Below are 18,755 nucleotides of genomic sequence, written 5' to 3' on the forward strand. Positions count from 1 at the left end.
AACTTTTTTGTGCTTGTTCCCCTGTTCTCTGTACTGTGCTGAACTACCTCCAGCTACTTCTTCCTGTCTCCACTCTCACTGTTCTCACTCATCCCTGTTCCTCAGCATAGGGAGCCAAATGCTGTTGTTTTTAATTCTGTGTTAAAATTTGTCCAGTTTCCATTGTGACAACTTGCACTGAAGTCTTGTCCTTCTTACCCTCTGCCTTTTCTAAAGGCACCTGTGGAGAAGTTCCTTTGTTAACCCACACAGGCAGCATGGTTACCATGATATGTGTAGCACACATAGTTACACTCCTTGGATTCTTCACAGGCTGTAAAATATATGACAGCTCAGTTAAAGAATTTTCTCATTTTCTGTGATTCTCTGGCAATGCACAAAGAGGCTTCATAAAATTAAAACCCATTGATTTTCACTCCGTGTGAGTTGGGTGCTGTTTGGGAAGGTTTCATCTGAGCTGGGAGCAGATACCAGTCTGTGTACTCTGCTGCTCTGTGCACTGAGACCAGGTTGTGGCAACACCCCTGAAGTAGATGTAATATAATATGAAGCTGTGGGCATTTGTTAACCAATTGTATATTTGAAGTCGACGAAGCCAGATTTAGCTTTGCAGCTGTCAAATATGCTGGTTGAAACCTCATTTATTGATGCTGTTTTGTTACCTTCAGTCAGGGATTTGTTTTCCCTTAGCTGGTAGAAGAGGGAGTGATGTTCAGGTGAGCAGCAGCATCATTTAATGGGTCCTGTTGGCAGCTCTTGCTGTGTTTCAGAGATCTGCACATTTTTCTGCTTTATTTGTAGATATTCTGTTTCTTGCATCAAATATGGCTGACGCTGAACATTACTTTTTGCTTTCACTTGATTTATCCTAGAAGATTTTTAGAACAATTGTGCTTTCTTGTTTCATTTTTCTCATATATATATATATACATACAGGTCTTGCTGTTACCATTTCTAAACCAGAACATCATTCCTGTTGAGCTAGAAATTGTACTTCTTTCTTTCAACATTATTTGTCTAGTTGGAGGCTAGGAAAGAAAACAATATAAAGATTTGCTTTTGTAAGCCTCACATGCAAACATTTTTGTGTTTGCTTTACTTTAGGCCTATGGGCAGTTTCTGAGATTATCATTTATTAAATATGTACTTTATAGCAGAAGGATAATTCTGAAGGAAGCAAAATACTTCACTCTATTTATATCAATTCCTTCCAGAGCCCTTCAATCTCTTTAAAAAAAGTCATGACAGAATACCTCCTACTGTTTATTGTCCTGATTCTAGTTTGACTCACCATTACATGGTAAATGGTTAAACAGAGGAGAGTTGTTATATAAAAAGATGTAATTTTACAGGAATTCAAAGTCTCATATGCATTGTAGATGTTTGATGGTTAGAGAGTATCTACAGGGCTTCCTCATAGCATGCATTCTTTTGGTTATTAATGTCTTTAGATGTAGGTAGGAAGAATTCCTTCCCACAGCTTTCAATACATTCCTTCCTGAAGAAGGGTGGATGCCAAGGGGAGCTGTGTGCAGGATGACGGTGATTGTGCAAGTGCTTAAGTTGAAACAGAGCAAACAGTTTTATTTGATGCTAACAGAATATTCACCTGTGTAGCTGCTTAACATTTAGAAAAACTGGAGCAAAGAGGTGTGTGTGTTATGAATAACAAATCAAAGTTAGAGTAGGCATTTAGAGAAGAGAAAAATGCAGTCACACTTCTTCTAATCAACCATTGCTAAAGGCAGTAGAGGCTTCCAGGGTGGCACAGTGTTGGCATCTTTAGAGTGACAGCAGTTCTCTTACTTACCAGATGTGTACATTCTTATGATACAAGTAGGGGGGAAAAAAGGAAAGGTTAGCCATAAAAATGTATTTTATAAGGGATCTTGAAATTAAAATATAACTTCTCTGGAAATTTTCCTTTCAGTTACAACAGAAGAGAGAGATGAACTCTTAAGACAAAATGTAAGGGAGCTCCAAATAAATACAACTTAAAATGTAACAGCTTTGCAATTTCTTTCCAGATTGTGAACGTGTCACGCTTAGTTGGTGTTGATAACCCCGTGGAACTGATCTACTTCGTGGAGGACCAAGATGGGGAGAGGCTGAGTGCTCTGAAGTGCTCAGACCTGATGAACAGAGTGGACATCCAGCGGGCTGCCATCATCCTTGGGTACCGCATCGAGGGCAGCGTTGCACAGCGTAAGCCCTGTGTCATCCACAGCTCTGTCCCTCCCATCCATCCCACTGTCGAGCCCTGTGCCATCCCCACACCACTGCCAAGCCCTGTGTCATCCACACCTCTGCCAAGCCCTGTGCCATTCCCACACCACTGCCAAGCCCTGTGTATCCACACCACTGCACAGCCCTGTGCCATCCCCACAGTACTGCCAAGCCCTGTCCCATCCACACCTCTGCCAAGCCCTGTGCCATTCCCACACCATTGCCAAGCCCTATTCCATCCCCACCACTGCCAAGCCCTGTGCCATCGCCACACCACTGCCAAGCCCTGTGCCATCCCCTCCACTGCCAAGCCCTGTCCCACCCTCACACCACTGCCAAGCCCTGTCCCACCCCCACACCACTGCCAGCAAAGGCAAACCGGAGGGGTGGCTTTACCTGGGCAGGTTATGGCACTGCATGGTGCCCGCTGTTGCAGTGCTTTGTTTTTGGGGTGCTGCAGCTTTGCCACTGCTGAGGAAGTGAATTTTAGCAGCCTTGCAGTGAGCTGTGCAGTGCTGTTTTGCCTCTCTGAGCTAAGGGTTGCAGCAGGGCCCTTAAGTCCAGCCTCACTACATTCACTGTGTGCTTGTGCTGGAAAAGCACAGTGCTGACTAAAGACCTTCCTGCCATTTCCATGTCATCCTGCTAGGCCAGTGTTTCTTTACAGTTTGCTTGTCCAGGAGCTTGCACAAACCCCACAGCTGGGAGTGCATGGGTATGAAATGGGTGTTTCCTTTAGTTGAGTGTATTCTAGTTGAGTGTTTCCTTTAGCAGTTATTCTAACACCAGTTACTGCTTTGTTGTCTGAATTATTTTTTCTGTGAAAGATGTACACTAAGGGTAGTTGAGGCATTTATTTCTTCTGTGGAATATTATTGACCTTGGTTTTACTTGTTTGTCCATCAGCAATATATAAGTAATATGATCTTTTAATGAATATAGTATAAAAGTAATGTGATTTTTTTTACTGGATACCCATCAGAATAAATAGGATAGGTCATGTAAACTCATATAATTACTTTATTCAGGAGGCTTGGTATATAAATAATTAAACCCATTTTCAGTTAGTAGTGAGACAGAATACCTACTCAAAATTCTGTGTTGCCTTTAAGTTTCTTTCCTAATTGTATCTGAGGAAGAGACAAGTATGGTCTGCAAAATACCTCATTGGTATGAATGTTTAATCACCTTTTCTCATTTCTGTGCAATATGGAGGCATGAGTTACATGCTACCAGAGGATATTTTGCCAACAGAACAAGCATGTGTCTGAGATTTAAAATTCTCTGCAGAAAGAAAAGAAAGAAAATAGTAACAATTGTACCATCTGTATGTGTTTCTAAATTTTGTCCCTCATTAAAACGGTTGTGTACAGATAGGTCAGTAGCTCATACGCATCTCCTCAATATCCATAAATGGACTGTAATGCTGGTTAGATGAAAGTGAAAAACGTTGCAAGAATAAATTCTCTTTACAAAAATGATAAATGTTGAACAAAGTTCATAAAGTGTTTATAGCTTAAAGTGCATGTTGAAACTTGTTATCTTTGACCTGTCATTCAAAAGTTCTTCTAAGAGTCACAGTCATAAAAATCTTTAAGTGCTTCTATTGGAAGAAACTACACCAAAGAAATACTAGTTTTATAACAGAAAACATAATGCAAGAAATGAGCAGTTAGATGTATAAAATATAAAAATTCTATGTTCCTTTAAGTTCTAGGCTCATCATTGGAATGATTACTAATGAAATGATATCTAGAAAAAAAATAGAAGTACTCTTCTTAACTTGAAAACATAGTTTTTAGAAAGTACATCAATTTGATTAGAAATGTATTATTACTATGATTCTTAGTCCCATGATTAACCACTGTGCAAAATTAACAAATAAAAGTTTTGTCATTTATTTCAGTTTATCTTTTGCAAGAATAACTTGTTTGATTACACTTCCCAGCAGTTTTGTTTTCTGCTTGGGGCTAAAGGATCTCACACACTGACAATAAAACACAGAGAAGAAAAAAAGTAATCAACAATGCAGAACTATAAACCTTGTGGAGGAGGTTCAAATTGGTTTTGATAACAGAATGTTAAAGAGAAGAGGCAGCTGGTAATACTGCCTAAAGCAGGAAACAGGCAGCAATATTGGAAAGTCTATCTTACCTTTGCTAGTGGTAGAATAATTTTTTTAGACCCATTTCACTATGTCAGCTTAGATTTGGGTTACAGGATGATGTGGCAGAAGAGCCATTTCCATCAGTATTTTAAGTACAGCTCTTTAAAAGGTGGGCCAGGACAATTGATCTCCTGCCCCATACTTCCTGAGCCCTTAACTTACAGTGGTGTGGCATTTCCTGTGATGTGCAGCTGGTTTCTGATAAACTCCTTAACTAGCATTTACAAGAACATAAAAATACATAACCTTCAAGTGTCCTCAGTTGGAAACATAACCACGTAATATTGCTATGTTCCTTTTCACTTTCCAGCTGTGGAGAGGCTAAAGGAGCCCACGTCAGAGACTCAGAACAGCAACCTCTGGATTATCGTTGGGGTGGCAGTCCCAGTTGCTGTGGTGCTCCTGATTGTGATTATTTTATACTGGAAACTCTGCAGGACAGACAAGCTGGAGTTTCAGCCAGACACAGTGAGCAACATTCAGCAGCGACAGAAGGTAAATGGGGAAGCTGTGCTGAGAGGAGCTGGGGTATTCTAAAAACAAAGGAATGTGAGACCCTGGGGAGCACCTGGCATCCTTAACTAGCATGTGTAAACACAGTTTCAGAGCATTCCAGTTTAGAGGGAAAAAAAAAAAGAAGGGAAGCAGTCTAATGATAGTTGAAGTTAAGAATCCCATAGTGTTTTATTTATTCTCCTGGGTATTTGATACTGCATTAGATAGATCCATCCTTCTGAAATGTGGGCACTGAGGCTGAAAGGAACTCGTCTTTATCACTTCATTTCAAGGCTGTGGCTGGGGCTGAATAAGAAGAAATGTACTGAGTCTTGAATCACTGACCTTGTTTTCCCCAGAAGGCTGAGTTTTTCTTTGGAGAGTTTCTGCTAACCAAATCTGACAGCTAAAGTGCACCACCCATCATACCTCATCCTGGAACTAGAATTTGCTAGAACCTGTCCTGGCTGCTCTATGTTCTGCCAGGGCTCTTTTTATTGCAATTTTGAGAACCTGTTGCAGTACTGGAACATAAATTTGTGGATCTGTGTGTGCCTGCATAAGTGAGTTTGTTGGCCAGTTGTTGGTTAGGATAGTGTGAAATTCAGTACTCTTGTCTTTCTCTTGCCCAAGAGTGTAAATCAAAAAATTTGTGATCCAGGTTTTTCACAAAGGATGTATTCAGTAAAAAGAAAGATAAAATGCCTGAAAGGTTACTTTACTTTTACAACCAAAGAGAACCTATGTGTGTCAGAAATTCTTGTTACAGACTATACCTTCAGAAGCATTAATAAAGGCAGAGTAATCTGCCTGTGCTAATCCTGTGGTTCTGCAGTCACGTTCTGCTCTGTGACCTCGTGTTCAGTCACACAGTTTTCTCCATAACAAGCCTTGTCTGTACACCATGCTCTCTTTTCAAGATAATTAATGATGTGAAAGATGAGAGGAGCAGAAAGCGCTCACACTTCCAAAGCAGTCAGAACAAATCAATAGCAACTTCCACTTGTCTTGTGACTGAGAATTGTGCGTTGGAATCCAGGCTGGCAACAAGTGGTACCCTTTGATGAACACCACCCCCTGGTACCTTGTTTCACCTCTGCTGGGGTAATATGTAACACAGCTTTTTGACTGAGGAAGTTCCCCACAGTAGTTTTGACTAATTTGAGAAGGGTCATACAAGAGAGGGCTGTTACCCTCAGTACTCTGTTTGATCACTTTTTCTGTTCCTCTCTGCTAGCACAAGCTTTTTTTGTGAGGAAGCAGTTGGGTTGTATTGGCTGTAAGGCCAGAAACATCTTTCATCTAATTACTTCCTTTTAAGAAAATGGCTCAGTTGCTTTTCCCCACTGCTTCCACAGTATTCTTCATCTTAATCATTCATGAGTCAGAAGCCTCAAACTTGTTTATATGCAGGTCTCATTTTGGATTGCCTAGGGAACTTGTCACTTTGCCTTCTTTGGGGAAGTTGCTGTAAGCAAACTAGAAAGAACCAGTAAGGACATCCAGCTCAGTCCTTGTGCCACTGGAGGTAAAGCAATAAAAAGTGTCTTAATTTTTTATCACTTTGCACATCAAACAACTGGAAGAACCTACTTTGCAGACCATTTCCTCCTTTCCCTGGAATAAAAGCAGTATTCTGGCTTCCTTGCTGTCAGGCTGTCTTTGGGATTTCATGTCTTCAAACAGTGGGTTGAAATTCTGGGTCAGAATAGGGTGTATTTAACCACCACCAAAGACCCTCAGTCACAACAGCATTCAAATTATTAGGGACATTTGATCTGATCCTTTAAAATTTTCTATGCCCTATAAAATTTTCTATGTATTTTATGCTTTTTATTAGTGTAAATGCAAAGTAGTAATCAAAGGAGTGTCATCATCAGTGGTCTGGGATTTATGTCTGTAAATAAACTCCATAAAAATGGACTAGGCTTCCTCTTCCTCACCGCAGCGACGTTTCCATTCTCTATTTTCAGAGCTTGACCTTGCTACTGAAGGAAGGTGAAAGCCTGCACTGTCTGTAAATAGAAAGATATTTAGATTAAAGATCTGAGTTTTTCTCTTGGAATCTATATTTCATGTGTAAAAAACATAAAGATGCATTTATAGTGTGCTAGCTCTTCTCACTTCCATTAATATTTAACAAAAAATTCATGTAAATATAGAGTTTTTCATTAGCATAGATATGGCTGGAAACAGGAGACAATACTTTTCAACCTTGTGGTAAGTCTGTAATGTGTTTTGTGCTTGAAAATGTGTGTTGATGGGAAGATATGAAACTGAGACACCTGTTTCTTGGCTGATACCAGATATCCTGCTGCTGGTGGATCTCCAGGGGTGTCAACAGTCTTTCTTCAGTATCTTCAATTAGCCATTTTAACATAGCAGTTCAGTGGGCAGCATAATGATCTGTTAGATTTTACAGTAGCAGCTGAGAGCAAATTATGTTACCTGTGACTTCAAAGAGGGGGGGAAAAGCCTCTGTATGGTTCATGCTGCAGAGACAAGATTAAAAGGCTGGTTTCTTGGAACATGGAGAGAGAAAACTCTGTAAATGTACTGTAAATGCAGATTGCATAAGTAAGCCACAGGTTGTGCAGGAGCTTTTTATTCTTAGTTAGAATCTCTCTTACAAATTGCATTATCCTCTTCAGGGAGATCCTTAGACCCTACAAATTTTACTGGATTCTGTAGCCCCATGTGTCAGTCATATGCTTCCTTTCTTCTCTGCTTTCATTTAATTGTTTCATTCTGCTTTGAAACTCCTGGATTTTCCTGAAGCATTTTGGTATTCACTGAAGCAATATAAGTTTTATTTTTAATCTTTTATATGTAAAGGTTTACTTATACAGAGTAGGTGTGATTTCTCTGTTCCTAAGGCCACCATTAAAAGTCATAAACTTTATAACCTCACAGTCTATCTTCTGATGGAGTCCAGTGCTCTTATCTGCTGGTAATTAGACCCTCATGACTTTTGGATGTTTGGGATTTGGCTGCTTGGGTGCCCCTTGGTGAGGTGGGTGAAATACTCCTGCAAAGAGTATTGAGAGGGAGCCAGTTATTAAGGGATTTTTTATTTATCTGCTGCCTCAGTGAATATAAACATAAGTGCATGGGAAATAAATCTTTTGTGGGAACTGATGCTAGCAAAGCCAGGTTGCATCATGAAGTAAGGAAAAATAAAGGATCTTGAAGTGATTGTGATTTGCTAATCCATCAATTTGCGTCAAAACAGGATTAATGACACCTGTAAAATGTTAGGTTTCCGTTGTGGAGATTAAATGGGAAAAGATGCTTAGATCAAAGTTGTTTTTATGCTTCTTAAACTGAGAGTTAACGAAACAGGGGAGAGCAGTGAATCCATGCAAGATTCATTGGTCTGTGCAAGGATAATTCTTTTGAAGAGATGATACTAAGATATTTAAAGGGCACATCAAATATTCATGACTTGTTCTGTAAGCCATAGCATCCTACTGGAAATTCACCTTGATGTGACCTGGGCTGTTGCTCTGGATTAAGATGTCCTTGCCTTACAAAATAAAAAGATGCACAAGTGGTATTTTTAAATAACAAGATTTTTTCTCTTGCCATTGCCTGTATCCACCTATATGCCTATATGTTGTTGCTTAGGCTTTTAGTGGAAAGTGTTTTTTGTACAGGTGATTAGGTAGAGAGGATTTACGATTTGATTGTATTTGGGAATATGTATTTGTAAAAATCTTATGACGCTTAGGAAAGTTTATGGGTTTTTTTTGTTGGATGGTGGAGATATTGTTGTGATTTTGTTGATGACATTGGTGGGAATTTGGCGCTGTTTGTTTTGCTATTTTACTTTTAGAAACTGGATTTTTTGAGCAGGTTTTTTGACTTTGTTTTTTTTGATGGCGAAGCTAGTTTTTAGGAGAATTTGGATAATTTTTTTTTTAACACTTTTGCTGTTGTCCTTATTTGCACAATGATATTATTAATATATTGTAGGTGTTTTGGAGTTTTACTTTTTTTTAGTGTAGTTTGGATTAGTTTATGGCAGATGGTGGGGTTGTGTTTTTATTTTTGGGGTAGTTGGTTTTAGGTGTATTGTACGCTTTTTTAGGTGAAAGTAAATTGAGGCTTGTATTTTGTTGTTAGAGGAATGGAGAAAAATGCATTGGTAATGTTTATAGTGGTGTATTATTTTGCTGCTTTGGACTTCAGTTTGTATTGGAATTTTAGTATGTTTGGTACAGCAGTGTTTAGGGGTGGAGTTACTTTATTTAATGTACGATAGTTTACTGTTAATTTTTTTTTTTATTTATTTACGTAAAAATTGTCATTGTCCCAACCTTTTGCTTGTCCCAAGCCTTTTTTTCCCTGCAAAGAAGCTGTGCCTTTTGTGGGCAACTGAATTTTTCTTCATGAAAAGCTCAATGAACTTCTTTAATGCCCGAACCATCATTTTGCTCTGTACCTGTACTGGCCTCTGATGTTTTTGTGCAAAACCACTTCTTTTCTCTTCCCCAGAGAGCAAAACAACCATTTTACATGTTATCCACCATAGGAGCAGAGTCAGTAGTATTGTTTCTTTCTCTCTGGACATCCAGAAATTAAAGTGGAGCCTGCTTCTCTAGAGGTTCCACTTTCCTTTCTGTGTTACAAGCATTTGAAGAAAAATATCAGATCCCTTCCTAGGACATCTCAGAGATAATTTCAGCTATAGACAATTATTCAGGGAAAGGCTCCCTGCCCTAATGGCAAGAACCGGACAAGCTAATTGGGAGTTCATTTAGAATATCTTGGATGTTCTCCTGTAAGTGCTGGGTGTGCTGAAGTCATTGCTATTGCAGTGATAGCTTTGAGTGGCTTGCTCAGTTCCTTGTGTAGTCAAGGGCACATCATGAAACCCATGGGGAGGAATGTCTGCTTCTCCAGTCACGTGTCACTCCTCTCTGGATCTTTCTGCGTGCCACTGTGCTTCCTAGAGACTGACTGTGTCCTTGTGGTTCAGTGTCCCTCCTGTGGGTGTTTACACCTGGCACAGGTGGAGTGTTCAAAGCCTTGGACAAAGTCCTGCACCTCCTCCTGGAGCTGCAGCACAGGTAATGCCAGTGCTGGAGGGCAGTGCCAGCATCACCTTGGGGACTGTCACCAGCCCTTGCATGTCTGCTCTCATCTGCTCACGGTCACAGCTAATGAGTCATGCCTGCTGCAAGATGTCTGAGAGGCACTTGTGTGGATTTTCATTTCGCCCCTCTAAGCAGGAGTATCTGATATCCAAATGTCATGTGTCAGGTGTAACTTTACACCTCTGAATTGAGAATTTTGCTTATTATTGTATAGTCTGTAGACTATCTCTTGGATGTTGCCAAGATCAGAGGCCAGCCCTGCTGGAGGCTAAATACTAGGCTTCTGCTCCTGATGCAAAGAATTCTTGTGATGTTTTGACATCCTGTAATCCTTTTGTTCATCTGTCTAGTGTCGAGGCAACAGCTCTGCAGAAAAATTCAGTCAAAAGAGACTCATGTTAAGAAAGGCAGCTGACACCAATCTTATAAAAACTACTTGAAAACTGACATCAGTTTATGCATGAGATTCATGTTTGCATAACAAATACCATTCATTTCTAATAGCTACCTTGACTAACTATCCAAACTGTTGTCTTCCTGGGGATGGCATACAGGATCTCCTCCAGAGTCAATAGCTGAATTCTAACAAGGGATAGAGTATTCAACATCTTAATTACTTCTCAACAATACATTTCTCTGATGGCAATTCCTCTGAAAGAACTCTTTTGTAGTAACTATTTTTCTGTAATGAGGATTAACTATTCACAAGTGGTAGAAATAAAATGCCACACTTAGATATGCTGCTTATACAAATAGGTATAAAAAGTAAAATGTCTCCATCTGCTTTCTTAGAAACGTTTGAGTATCTGTCTTGAGATCATTCCAAAAGGTCAGCTAGCCCAGATGCCACAAGGAAAAGCCTAGAGGGGGGGAGAAGGACAGGGCAAGTATATGGATTGCTTTGCCTTGAGTAACTCTTCAGCCTCCAGTTATTTCTGGCTAGAAGTGATGGTATTTAGCAACCCTCAACATAATTCTTTTCCATGAAACTGTTTCATCCTTCTGAGCTCACCTCAGCTGCTGGCAGGGGTTTCCACAGCGTGTTTCATGTGGAACCATTTCATCTTGTTTCACCATGCTTTTATCCTGCTACTTCTACGTTTTTCTGTGATGGCCCTTTGTCCTGGTATTGGAGGGAAGAGCGGATTCCTAGGCACTTCACCTTTGCCAATCCTGACTTGCAGACCTCTGTCATATTGCTGTCTCTCTCATCTCTTTTTCCCATCAGAGGAGCCCCAGTTTTCTAATCCCTTCTTCTGAACTGGCATTTGAACCTTTGATAACGTGAACATTTTCTAATTCTTTTCCATTTGTTTTGAGAGGGGGAGAGTAGAATTGAATATGCCATTCAAAATGTAGGTGATCGGTGGATTTATGGAGTCATGTTTATATAGCGGTTACTTCTTAAAAGGAGTTAAACAAAAAGAATCTGTTTTCAAGATCCAGGTAAATGTTGTGCCATCCTAAGCATAATAAACCTCTGAGATGAGATTAATACTGGGGAAATAATTTTTTCTCTCCTAACAAAACATGATAGAGAATCTACTGTGGAATTTAACTGTTTTGGGAGCATGGAAATGCACCAACATTAAATCATTGTTGCCTAAGGTTTTCATGTGCTACACACTTGTGTTTGAAACTTGCAGTTTCATTTCAGCAAGCAGAATATTTCTGCAATACATGGGAATGTACTTTCTGTGCACATTAAACCCCTCTTAGATATATAAATATGTGAATCATTGAACCCAACAAAATATCAGCATGAAAATTGCTGACCTATGATCTATCTTGGAAGTCTTTAGTTAAAAGTGGTAGCACTTCCCTCATTATTTGTAAGAGGATGTGTTTTTGGACTGTGTTGTCTCTGTGCAGATGGTGAGAGTCATGTTAGAATGTATTTGTTTGCTTCACAAGTTTAGAAAAGAGTTCCCTTAATTTGTAATTTTTTATGTGTTGTGCTGTCTTCTCTTAGAGGTTGCAGCTGGTGTTGGAGTTATGTATGTGGACTTAGAGGAGTAATTGTTAACATAACCTAGGGATGAAAAATACCTGTCTATTGTATAAAGTTACCAATCTTCTTCTAACTTAATCCTGACACTTCTCTCCAACCAGTGTGCAAAGGAACCTCACAAAGTATGATTAAGATAGTATCCACCCAGAGGCATTTCTGTCTGGGAAGGAAAGCTAAAACTGTGTGATTCAGGAACAAAATTCTGCCTGTTACAGCAGTTATCTCAGCAGCCTGTGGGCATATATGTACTCAGAGTTATGGGCTTTCAACAACATGATCCCTCTTGTATTTTGTGAAATTTACTGAGCTGTCATGGTAATATTAGTGTGGCAGGAGGAAATGCACAAAGGAGAAGAAGAGGGATGATGGAAATCCATGAGAAGAATCCATCTTAAGAAAATATTTCGGGACAGGTGTCTTGAGAATCTCAGGCTTTATAAAGTTTTGTAAGTTTGGGGTTTTCTTTATTTGTTTTTAATCCCACTCCAGAAACAAAATTCCTGAGGAGGTATTTTCTGTGGGATTCCTGCTTTCCTTACTGTTTGTTTGGTGGTAAGCAGTAACACAGGTCTGGCTTTCCAGCAGAGGGAAGGAGGACCAGAGGCTGTACATCAGCTTGTTCTGATTTTCTGTGCCACTGCTGGCTATACAGTGTGCAGCTTTTTCCCAACTTGATGGGAGAAACCCAAGCAGCTCTGAGCATATTTCTTTACCCCAAGGACAGATTTGCTCAACTGCTTTACCTTTTCCCAGAAATGGCAATAGTTGACCAAAGTACTGTTGTGATGACAAATGGGAAATGTAATTTGTATAGAGGCACTTGGTCCAAGCTAAGAAAATATGTGTCATTTTGCACCTGCAGCCTCTTTTTTGGCCCACAGGTCTCAAAATGCTGCTTCTGGTTTGAGGCTTGCCTCAGAGGGCACAGGCTGTCACCCCACTGTGTATTTATCACATCTTACTCCCAAGTAAGATGTGATAAATACAGGGAACTGTCATTGCATGTGCACTTCTGTTTACATACAAACCCTTATTACCGAGTAAAGGTGTTTAAATTACAGACTACTTTTTGTTTTGGTGCCTAAACATGCTTTCTAAACCAGCAAAAGTGCATATTACTCAGTGATGCTTACTGTTGGGCTTTTGTTTTAAAGAAGTTTGGATTATGGTACAAATACATTGCATAATATCCCATATCAGAAAAGAGACACAATGGCACAAAAGGCACAAAGGACAAAAAGACCTCAAGAGATACAAGTGAGTCTTTTTTCAGTATTTTGAAGGTGACTATGGAGTCAGAATTCTCCTTCTGTGAGATCTTCTAATAGGCTTCTCTCATGAATGAAGGGGTTTGGTGTCTTAAATCAGATATGCATTATTGTTATTGAATCACATGTATAAATTGTGTGCATACTTTATAGGCAGTCTCTGGCCATCATCCCAAAGGGGTTTATGTCAAAGGAGAGCAATGCAAACAAAAATACAAAGTTTGTATTTATGTGGAAAACTGTGTAGGAATGATAATAGAAAAATGAGCTAAATAAGAAAGGTAAACATGCCTCAGTATTTCTAAATTCTTATTTATTGGTAGACTGGTAGGTGTTTTGAGTATCTTGTGGAACAGTTGACTGCAAACCATATTGAATGATCCTTGTGGGAAGAAGATGTAGATGACTTTTTGGATGAAATAGTAGACACATACTGAAAAAAGAGTTAAAATAAAGGAGACTCTACCAAGCACACAAGCAACTATAAATTCTTATCCTTCTTGATGCGTCATGAGAGTGATGCAGAGAATTCACACTAACCCATGTTATGGTGCCCCGGGGATATGGACAAGAGTTTGGTGGTGTGAATGTCAGGTTGTGAAGTCAGCTGGCAATGTGCAGTAGCTTTAAGTTGTCCTAAATCACACTGACTTACATCTTCAACCTACATTATTTTAAGAAGAGTGTGTCTCATTGACTTGCTGTGTTTAAGCTTGTAGACTTTTTTTTTTTCTGAAAAGTTTCTTTATCCAGTAACATTCAGTATGTTAGCATGACAGTAAGGTGGTAAGTCAGCAGGACTGACTTATAGGGATTCTTGTCCTGCTCATGGGTTATGCACTGACACTAAAGCACATGCTTAGCTCCTATGTTTCCTTAGAAATGTATGTTAACAGCCTCTGCTCAATTCAGCTGGCTCTAAAGGAACAAGGGAAGACCATGGTGTAAAATCAGTGGAAAACGGTCTTAATACATTATTCTTCATATTATGTCCAAATTCAAATGTTGCTTGTAGGAGCTACAGGGAGAATACTGAGTTAAGTGTATTTCTTTTCTTCTGCTTTCTGCTGAAATTGCTCATGGAACAGCAGCATTTGCTTTCTTGAAGACAGGTTGTTGACATTCCTGGTGTGTCTCTGCATCCAAAAAACAATATATTGGCAACCATTTTGTATTTCAGTGGCTTGAACAACACTGAAACTATTACCTGCTTTTATGCAATAAGAATTGACTGAGGTGCACAGATTTTGTTGGCTTCTGCAGAAATTATTTGATTTTTCTGTGAATTGAGCTTCAAATACTGGTTTGGCGTTTTTTCCTTATTATTTCATTCAGTATGTAACAGTAGAATTAAAAACTCTTCACTTAGCAATATAAAATAATCTTCCTCTAAGGTTTTGGCAGGTTCCGCATTTGTATACTAATATAATTCCTTATGAATTCAGTAATTTAGACATGTTCATTTAGGTGGTGAGCTTCAGAGTAGTTTATCTCTTTCTTTTTCACAAGTATATTAAAGACAAATTAAAACCTCTAACAACTTACATTTAAATCAAGAAATCTTTGATAAGACTGGTTTTGTGCAGTCCTGGGTGAAGGCACCTGAGGCTGGTGAAGAAATGCTCATTTTCAGTACCTGAACAAATAACAATATCAGCACGACTTTAAAAAGTGCTCTAGAAAAGATACCACATTCTTTTCTTGGTGGTAATTAATATGTGAGTAGTAGATGACTGATCCACACACGGTGTCCTGACTACCAGTCCCAAGATGGGCAGTGGTGATACAACCTGTTACATAACTTGATCTAAAGAAAAGAAAGAACTCGGCAGGTGGCACACAGAAATTTTTGAGAAAACGTTGGAAACAGTGAGGAGTAGCACCATTCATTTCACTGAGTCAGTGATCTGACTGTCTTTTTTTTAAAAAAAAGCAGAGTTGTGGTTTGGTGTCCTTCAGACACTTCTCACTGAAAGTGTGGATTTTGGCTGCTGTCATTTTATTAAGTCATAATAATGTTGTGGTCTACAAGGAGAGGTATGAGAAGCATAGATTGTGTTTTTAAGAAAACAAAGCAGGCTTATGTCAATGTTATTTCTACAGTAATAATCCTATTATTATTTCTGTTTTGCAAATAATATTTTTAATGAGCGAATTTATCTTTTTTGAGGACCATCTTTCTTGTATTCAGTCATGTATCATGTTGTATATGTATGTATTGTCATATTTTTCTATCATGTTTTTTCATTCATGTGCACAAACACATATATACATGCATACAATCTTTGTATTGGCTGGAGCTGCTAGTGCCATCTGAAGTCTTTTAGCAGGAGATATCTAGAAATGTTCGGCTGTACAGAACTCTGTAAGACTTGAAACATTCAGCCCATTTCCATTCAAGTATCGGTTTGATACTGAAACTATTTTTTAAGATGAGAAGGAGAGTTTGTTTTCCAAAGAACAAGGTTAAGAGAAAATGAAATGCTCGGTCTGAATTTTAAAAATTGTTGTGGAGAAGCTCTAGAGCACATTCTGGGCCTTAGGGGCATGTAGGTTGTTGAAGGAAAGAGAACAAGAAGGTTGTTTGGTGTAAGGGAAATGCTTTTGCTGATTCTGTAGGGGACTGCCAGTTTCTGACTTAAGTTTTAAAAGTTTAGGAAAATGTTTGCATGGGGTTGACAAAGCCCTGTTATAGATTTACCAGTTAAATTGTCAGAGGATTACACGAGTTCTGTGCTTATGAGGTCTGTAGAGCTGTACCATAAAGTGAGAGGGTTTTTCCTCTGTTGTGTTACACAGAGCTTGTTATGACTCCAGGTGTTAAAAGTATAAAGACTGATGAGCCTCAGGTTCTTGGATGTTGTCAGCTGGCAGGAAGAGAAAGAGATAAGAGAGTGGGGCAGAGTCAATGGTCCTGCCTGTCAAGGGAAGAGTAGGACCAGCTGAGGAGTTTACCTGGCTCCAACTTAAGGAAAATATAGGTTCTGTGGTGCCTGGGGTGGTGATAGCTGAGATTGGCCTGTCCTCTGTTGCCAGCAAGTGTCCATGAAACCCTGAAGTCTGAGCCACCCTAGCTGTAAACATGCATAAAAGACTCATCTTGCATCCCCTTCTCCTTTCAAGTGGGTGTTTGCCAGGTTCTGTGTGAAATGAGATGGGGATCCTGCTTTTGCAAATAGCATTCTTACATTCTGCCCCAGACTATGCCAAGGATCTAGCAGGGTGGAAGAAGCCAAGAGGGTTTCTGTGGAAGAACTGAATTCATGGTGTTCTAACTCAAGGCTTTATTGCAACACCTGTGTGTGAGAGGATCCAGTTGTGGTTGTTTCAGATAATCTTACAGTGAGAGTGCTGGTCCCTGCAGTACTGACAGCCTTTTAATTCTGCTGCTGTGTGGTCTGTCTGCAGATAAACATTCATGCATACATATGTTGTGGCAGATGTGCCTGGACACATAAATATATCTGTTCCTGTGACTGTGCTTAGATAAAAGGTCATGTTGGACTGCAACTACAAGTAAGATTATTCAAAGTTTAAAAAAAATGAAAATTCTATATTTTTGTGTGATTTTTACTCTCAAACTCAGTCTGCTAGAATGACTCCAAGATAGGTTGAAAGTTCATGCTTCAGACATGCAGCAATCTTAGTAAAACCATCCTGGTAACTCCAGTATTCCTGGAATGTTTGTCTCTTCAGTTGTCCTTCCTCACCCCACCCATCACACTATTCAAAAACCAGTGGTAACTTTGCAGATTGATAAGTAAAGGGTAGAGAACCACCAGATTGATTTGTGGAAGAATTGTGCCTAGCACATGGTGAAGAACGTCATCATTTTGGGGCTAAAGGGGACTGGAGTCTGTGGAGGGGAATGTAGTGAAACAGAGGATGTGATAAAGGAAGCCTCTAAAGGTTCAAAGGAAAAGTGTCATAGACAGGAATATCTTCTAGGAGAATGGACATACCCTCAGACAGGCCCTAAGTGAGGTGGGGTAGCTAAGAAGTTTCAGTAAACAAAGTGGTGCAGGCTGGCCTGATAATTCTGACAGCAGAAGTGAAAAATTTGTCTTCAGAAGTGTTTAAAGGAGGGGATGGGGATTTTTGGAGGGTTTTGGGGGAGAGGTTTTATTAAGTAAGCAATATCCTGAAGAGAAATGTTTGACATCTGAAGGAGAGAAAATTTCAGGAAGGCTTCACAAGATGACAAAGACTCAAAAAAATGGAGACACAGTTACACCTTCATCTAGTGTAGCTCCCCGGTGCCTTTTTGGATCAGTGGTTGCAGTTATTTGAATAAATTCAATAACTAAATCACCCATAATGCTGAATTGAAGGGACTGTTGTGAAGCCCAGGACAAACGGGCATAGCAGAAGACATCCAGATTTGTTTGAATAACGAGCTTACTCATTTTGTGAGAAATTAACTCTAAAACCTCAGCAGATAAACTGGTGGCTTTTACAGAAGAGCTTTTATTGCCATCTACTGGCTTAAACAGGCAGCTTGCTCGAGTGCAAGAACCATTTGGAAAATGTTTGCTTACTGAGAAAATATTTTGAAGAGATTGTTTCAGAATATTCCTTAGGCAAGCTTATCTTTGGCATGGTATCAGAGGAGTGTGTTTGCAGTTAGCTGTGCTGGCATGCCAAGATTTATGAGAAGGGGTTCATTTAAACATCTGGAACCTGACGCACCCATCAAGGCACTCCAGCACTTGCTTCACTTTGCAGGAAATCAGCTCTGGGAGCGCACAGAGGATTTTGTGCCTGTGGTGAGCAGCAGGTTTAGTGTGCGTGTGCTTCAGAAGCTGGAGTTGTCAATGTTTCTTTCTGCTTTCAACTTCCAAACGACGTAAAATTGAGTGGGGTTTGAGGAAAAACTTTCTCTTAATTAGTTCTTCAGATCTTCCAGTTACTCCAAAGCCCTCAAAAATAAGCAGAGAGTTTGAAACTTGGAACCTTGATTAAGTCTGAATCAAGTAATTGATAAGATGAGATTAACTTTTTTATAAATACAGTTATGAAAGTAAAAGGCTGAATTCTGCGTCTTTCTCAAGCAAGATTCCCTTTGAATAAGGTCTTTAGGATAATTTCTCTAAATCCCAAAGCCTTTTGTATATTTCTCTGTCTGTTCAGTATGAAATTCCCAAGAGATTTTCAGTATTTTTCTGGAGGCATCAATACCAGCTGACAAGTCATTGCCAGGCTGCTGTATAAGTCAGATCTGCAGAGTGTTTGTCTTTCATCAGATGAACTAGGTGTTTGTACAAGCACTCCCAGATTTGGGGAGCTCAAAATGAGAAAGATCAACAGTAACAGTATTCAAATTATTTAAAATCCTGCATCCATTTTGGCTGGAAGAAATGGAAATATGACCTGGTAGTGGTAGCCATTTCAGTCTGTACACAGGTGTCTACAGCCTTGGACTCATACGAACACAAAAAGCTCCTCACATGATGATGAAATGTGAAGAAATAGCATTAAAAACCAGTAGC

General features: G+C 39.5%; 1 protein-coding gene across 4 annotated transcripts in view; it reads left to right on the plus strand.

Moving 5' to 3' along the window:
- KIAA1549 (KIAA1549 ortholog) overlaps window positions 1-18,755 on the plus strand; it is a 145,036-nt gene that overhangs the window by 96,972 nt on the left and 29,309 nt on the right. For all 4 annotated transcript variants that reach the window (XM_064737383.1, XM_064737399.1, XM_064737394.1 and 1 more), the window contains exons 9-10: window positions 2,028-2,205; window positions 4,704-4,888. In XM_064737383.1, coding sequence (XP_064593453.1) covers window positions 2,028-2,205; window positions 4,704-4,888 — 363 coding nt within the window. The remainder of the gene's footprint in view (window positions 1-2,027; window positions 2,206-4,703; window positions 4,889-18,755) is intronic.

The sequence above is a fragment of the Zonotrichia leucophrys genome, chromosome 1A (assembly GCF_028769735.1).
Source record: "Zonotrichia leucophrys gambelii isolate GWCS_2022_RI chromosome 1A, RI_Zleu_2.0, whole genome shotgun sequence".
Lineage (NCBI taxonomy): Eukaryota > Metazoa > Chordata > Aves > Passeriformes > Passerellidae > Zonotrichia > Zonotrichia leucophrys.